General features: G+C 35.6%; 1 protein-coding gene across 3 annotated transcripts; it reads right to left on the reverse strand.

Annotated features, from left to right (window-relative positions):
• Positions 1-1,974: 1,974 nt before the first annotated feature.
• On the reverse strand, positions 1,975-6,270 carry LOC111382144 (probable protein phosphatase 2C 35). Of its 3 annotated transcripts, XR_002700464.1 has the most exons (4): positions 5,187-6,270; positions 3,187-3,318; positions 2,196-2,359; positions 1,975-2,085 (listed from the first exon to the last, which is right to left on the reverse strand). XR_002700464.1 is itself a non-coding variant. In XM_023006025.1 (3 exons), exons 1-3 carry the CDS (start codon positions 6,162-6,164, stop codon positions 2,333-2,335), a joined length of 1,137 nt encoding a protein of 378 aa, XP_022861793.1. In that variant the 5' UTR covers positions 6,165-6,270; the 3' UTR covers positions 1,975-2,332. The 3 variants fall into 3 exon arrangements, 2 of the variants coding, with proteins under 2 accessions (XP_022861793.1, XP_022861795.1); XM_023006025.1 differs by having other exon boundaries at positions 1,975-2,359; XM_023006027.1 differs by having other exon boundaries at positions 1,975-2,956.
• Positions 6,271-6,276: the final 6 nt, after the last annotated feature.

A 6,276-nucleotide genomic window follows, 5' to 3' on the forward strand; every position in this document is an offset into this window, starting at 1 on the left:
TGTGTAACGAGGTTATGGATAGTTGTGTCTGTTTCTTTCTTGTTTTTCCATTTTGTTAGGCTTTGCATCTCTCTCTTCCAGCCATTCTTTAGAGTTTGGGAGTGATTTTGTGAATTGATTTTTTGATCGAAAGTGGGGTCCACAGAGAAGAAGTGAAATATGACGTCTGAAATAGTGAAATAACGATCAAAAAATCAATTTTTTGGGTGAAAAAATTGGGCCCAAACAGCCCTTAATATGTTCTCTATTTTTTGGGGAAGAATTGAAACTTTTATTTTATTTTTTTGTTTGGTTTATACATTACATTATGTGCACGTGTTATAACTACATTATATGCGTGCTCTAGACCAGCACAACACGCTGCATAGCACCCACCCTTGTATTATGTTACTGGGCTTTTGACAGGTCCTGTGACCCTTCATAAATATTTTATTTATTTATTTATTTATTTTAAGTAGGAAGGGGAATTTTTTTTTTTTTTCTTTTTAACTATAACTTTCTCATCAATATCCTATTTGATGATCATTATTGAGGGAAAAAAATGATATTTTGAATAATAACTTTATGGAAATTGCGTGATTAAGAAGTAGAATTTTTTTTTGAATTTATATGCAGAATATTTTATTACATGAATGTATGCTTGAAAATGATTACGAAAATCGAAGCATTCTGTTTTAAAGGGAAATAAACAAGGCTAAGTTTACAACTTCTTTTCAGCTACATAATTTTAAGGTTGGAAAAAGAGTAACAAAAGTGAGGAGTGAATAAACCATTGCATTTCAACACCTCGTATAATAAGAATCATCACATGTCCTTTAAAGAGGAGGAACAATATCATATAAAAGAGTTGCACTTGGAAACAATTTTGAATCATTGAATTAAAAAAAATATATATATATATACACACACACACACACACACACACATTCGTGCATAACGACGCATGTTTAAAAACTACAAGGTTTTTTCATCCCTATGACAACTACTTTGAAACTTGTCAATTTATATTTAAGTGTAAAAGCTGAAAAATGTAGTTCGAAGAAGTTTCTACAATTGCTAAATAAAATATACTTAACGCCTCTTTTATTGTTGAAATTCATATGCTTAGTATTTTGTTCGTACATTGATTATAAGTGTTTCAATCTCTGATACCTAAATAGTTTACAATTTACCAAGGTGTTCAAGGAAAAAAATGGAACTTGTTTGGCTAAAGTATAGTAATTTTGTTTATAAGTAACTTCTCTTAATTTACTTTTAAGTAGCACTTAATCTCATTCTTTACTATGACCCTTTATTAATGTGCGTTCATAAGCAAAACTGATCAGATTCTGCTACATTGTCCCAGGGGTATTCCCCGTGGGGTTTTTGACCGTAGATAGAAAGATCCCTTCTCCAAGTAGCACTTTCAAGCTCCTTACTAGAATAGGCAAACACGTTTACACCTGGTGGGAGTAATGATAATATTTCCATTCATGACCGAGAAACTTCAAAAGAACGAAATTCTCAGGCTCCTCACTGTACAAGCCATAGCCATTCATGACCTTGGCTACAACCCTCTCAATTCAGGGGTCGATCCAGTGAATACCGATGGCTGTCATCAGGTATCAGCCGCGAAGCCTACCAAAGAAGCTGATAAATTAGCTGAATTGTTCCCATATGGAATTGTTATGTTCAACTATAATGGCTGGCTTGTTCAGTAAGGTGCACAGTGCACCGTACATTATTGACAGTATTCTAGAAGAAAAATAAACTAAAATATAGACTCCATTCAGGAGCAATTTTGAGAATTGATTTTATGACTGTTTGGAGAAAAGTGGGGACCACTTGTGAGAGAAAAAATCGAACTTAACGGCTTGAATACTAAAATAACAATGGGGGTAAAAATTACTCACAAACACTCCCATAGTTTATTATATTGTCTAATCCAATCAAATACTACGTAGTAAGCATGTACTAACAGTTTATAGGCATGTCTCTTCAAAGCTATTAAAAAACTGAGTCATCAATATTAATCAACCCATACAGCAAAGTATAACGTATCCCGAAGCAAAATACAATTACCACTATCCATACTGCAAGATTTCCCTGCAGAATGAGAAACTAGAAAGATGAATATACATTTGATCTATGACAAGAAAATTGATTTTACCGTTAACTAGTTATCAAAATTGGGTATGTTCAATGCGAAAAGTTACCATTCTCAAACAACTCCATTCACTTATCGAGATTTGTGCATGAAGCACACGGCCAATTCCTGGGATGCAGAATTACATGGAATAAGGTCTTAAGAATCAGTTCACCGCTTCATCCTAGCACCTGCTTCTGTGTCAAATTACTTGTAGTACAATATCGAATCAGACTGCATAGAGAACAAGAGGGAACAAGAGGGAGAAAGAGAAGAGTCGTGAGATTCAATGGTCAGTATAATAAAAACCCGTACACGTATTTCTACTTGAAATCTCAAGTGAACAAGGAAAACTACTAAACTAACAGAATAGGAAATTAATTAGTTTAAACTAGTAACTATGGGTTTTCATTCTTTTGACTTAAACTCATGTCTAGTTTATGGCAGTCTTTCTTAGAATATCCATAACGATCTCCATCAAAAACCCTCAAAATGAAAGTGAGAGAGAGAGATAAATGACATTACACAGAAGTTAGGAAATAGGTAAGCTGAAATATATCCAGTAGTAGTTAAATACAACATATCTGGAGTTCCTTGACCTAACATTTTCTTCACCACATCCATTTGTGGCACTAAAAGTTGCAGCTGAAAAAATATCAGTGACTTAGAATAAACAAAAACATATATATCTATAAAATGGCAATTCAGCTGGACTCAGATTGATTAATAGCAGAAGATGCAGCAGCCATGCGTTGGGCATTTTGTTAACAGTTTCTCAACATAGAGACACTTGGCTAGTAGCACCGATCCTTGTGTGTCGATTCATCAGGCCTTAATGACAAAAAAGACATTATTTCCAGCCATCGCAGTAACACAGAAATATGAAGGATAAAATTATGTGTTGTAACAAAAACTCTAAATGTAGTAAAGCCATCAAAGGAAACCATATTTCTCCGGTATTTGACTTGTGAATTTTAGATTGAAGTAATAACCATTAGGGAAAATGATATTCAAATAAGAGAGGCCATGAAACACTAAAGTGAGAATCAAATCATTCATACATTAGTCAAGTCTTTAATTTGTACAAGGATGATTGTTATATCATCTGTCCGATTTTCATGCTCTAACCATAGTTTATATGATTCTGCAGCAATGGTAGAACACGCATCCCTTGGATCAGCATATTTGGTAACCTGCAAAGATAGATGCAAACTAATGTCAGGTGTAATCGGAAAAAGAGATTACAGCACTGCTGCCTATACTTGGAAGCATCAATTATAATGCGGTAAGCATACGAGTACAAGAGAGTAGTCATATGAGCATTGATGAAAACATGAAAAACGAAATCCCAAATTACATTTTCACTAGATATGCTAATTGATTAAGCTCCATGCTATCTTTATCAATCAACTCAAAAAAAAAAAAATAATAATAATAATAATAATAATAATAATAACATACAGGATTTGAAAAAGGAATATAGAGTTTGTGATTCAGTCCGTCCATTTGCATCAGAATAGAATTTTATTACATCGAATAGAAATTGAAATGCTATTATACACTTTATTCCCAATTTCATGGCCTTTAAATTTTACAATGCAATTCTAATTCCCAAAAAAAAAAAAAAAAAAAAAAAAAAAAGGCACTCCAACCCTCCGGCAAACTAAGATCAAAATAATAAAAACACCTTAGCCATGCATCTGGGTGGGTACTGAGGAGTGATTGTTAGCAATGCCTACCTGGACGTTTATATGAATAACTCAAAATGGTATTAGAGACAAGGATCTAACACATCTACAAGAATTACCATTGAATTTTGATATATCAAAATCAACCAGCATTTTCATGTTCACGGGAAATTATAGTTTTCTCAATCATCGGAAATTTACTCGAGTCCATTTGCCAGCATGTTCAATGAAATATTTTGCAAGCTCCCTAAGTTAAAGAAGAATCGAGTATTACTACAGAACCTCCAAAGTTGGGCAAAATTTTTTCTCATAATTGTTGGTATGTTTTACATTTATGGAGTTTGATATTTGACTACCGTCGAACTTCTCAAATCCATATCTATAACATTTAAGTGTCACATGAGTTGATCATTTTTTAGACAACAATGCCCTCACTAATATTTGATAATTCTTGATTTGCCCCTCAATTAATAATTATCATTAATGAACCCTTAATTAAATACTTGCGCTTGTGCACATGTGTGTGTGTGTGTGTGTGTGTGTATTATTCATATACATGCATTCTCCCATACGCGTATTTAAGTAATAATATATATGTCACCATTATACTGTTCACATTTCACTACCCATCCAACTTCAAACCTATTCAGGTTCACAAAGCCCCCAGTGCACATCTCCAAGTGGTAAAAGGGGAGGGTGGAGAAATCCAGCTTTACTTGAGGCTGCCGCGTCAAGGGTTCGAATACTGAAATATGGATTTGGCTCTTGGGTACGTACACGTGTACAGGCAGCCTTCCACCCTGTACCTTTGAAGGCATAACCTGCGATTTACCTCCCTCACGATGCTCCAGGGCAGGGGCGGTGAGAGACCCTTAAGGTTGGGGTTCAACCTTTATTCAGGTTCCACAAAATTATGCCGCAAGCCTCTCTCCACCATATTATTACATTTGTATCCCAATATATTTAGCATATAAATTTTTAACACAAACAAAAAAATATACATTTTAAGGCCATTTGTCAGTGAGGAGAAGGAAGTCTACATCGAATAATCAAGAGCTTTATCACCCACATTGCACTTTTATATATTTTTTATGCAATTAACCTTTTTCGTGTGTTTTTTATTTTATCCAAAACAATAATAGACTACATGATTAAAGATACACTTGTAAAAATTAAAAACAGCATGCAATTCACATTTGACTGTGTCTAGTTTTTCATATGCATGCACATCAGTTAAAGAAAAATTAACCCTAGCAGCAGCCAAACAAAAGCAGCTTATTTGTGAGTAAACTTCCAAAACGTTAACGATGAAGGTGTAAATGAAAATTAGCAATGATTGAAATAATTCTGACAGCATTAGATGTATAATGTACCATGTCCACTACAGTTTGGCTGGGTAGGAAATCAAACACCCCATCACTCGCAACAACAAAGAATGGATGCTTAGCTGTGAGCTGTATCATTGACACTTCCGGATCAGCAACCACACCAATCTTCTCCGCCAGTCCATCCCCAACACTCCGGGTAAATGCAGTTCCTGGATACATCTCATCCTGAACCCACAACCTTGGTGGATCACCGCCCGCGGTTTCCTCATCTCCCCAAGATTGTATTCCGGGATCCTTAAGCCCTTCCACTTGATCAGTACTCAGAACCCTAGCCCCACAAAGCTTCACTCTCTGGCATTCATCTGCCCTGAATGGCGTCTGGTCACAAGATAAATCTTGAGCAAGAACTTTATTCCCTTCCTTGACAGCTAACACTGCTCTGGAGTCACCAACATTTGCAACATAAAGTTCATCCCCAACCACGAGAGCTGTTATAGCCGTAGTGCCACTCATGGCATCATCAATATCACTATTGTGAAGTTCATCATTTGCTGCCAAAAATGCAGCACTATAAGCCATAACAGGATCATCTAATAACACAGCATCGTTTGATAATATATTGACAAGCCTATCCTTAACAAAATTCGAACACTCGGTTCCAAACTGTCCATGTCCATCAAATACACCGAAGAAATGAACATCAGGGTTACCCTGAATATTCGTTCTGATACAGTAACTATCTTGATTTTCCTTACCGGGGGTTTCGGGGTAATAACCACGCTGTGTAAGAACAGAATACTCTAACCTGAAATTGTGTGACGGGACATTCACGATCTCTAACAACCTGTTAGCAAGTATATGCTTATTCTGGACACCCAATTCTTCGTTATTATCACCAAATGAGGACCGTCGAAATCTGCTACAGCACTTTCCAAAAACACAACCCATTTTCGCGTGCAATTTCAAGACACGCGAGATGTTTGATACAAGTTCGGAAAGAAACCTAGGGTTAACAAGACCCATTCCTAAAATGAGATTCCATTATTGAAGAAATTGTCAAATGGATTTTCTTCGAATCAAACATTATGTTGATTTCCAATTCAATTCATCCCCTAAGGAGTGAGCCCTCGGAAGG

Source organism: Olea europaea, unplaced genomic scaffold, assembly GCF_002742605.1.
Source record: "Olea europaea var. sylvestris unplaced genomic scaffold, O_europaea_v1 scaffold244, whole genome shotgun sequence".
Taxonomy (NCBI): Eukaryota; Viridiplantae; Streptophyta; class Magnoliopsida; order Lamiales; family Oleaceae; genus Olea; species Olea europaea.

What these genes read in the sequence shown, in the direction of transcription:
- LOC111382144 (XM_023006025.1), bottom strand. Translation starts at nt 6,164, where the DNA reads ATGGGTCTTGTTAACCCTAGGTTTCTTTCCGAACTTGTATCAAACATC. An exon ending in GCCAAACTGTAGTGGACATG is followed by an intron (nt 3,319 to 5,186) that starts GTACATTATACA and finishes CTATCTTTGCAG; the next exon opens with GTTACCAAATATGCTGATCC. An exon ending in AAATTAAAGACTTGACTAAT is followed by an intron (nt 2,360 to 3,186) that starts GTATGAATGATT and finishes TTCTCTATGCAG; the next exon opens with TCTGATTCGATATTGTACTA.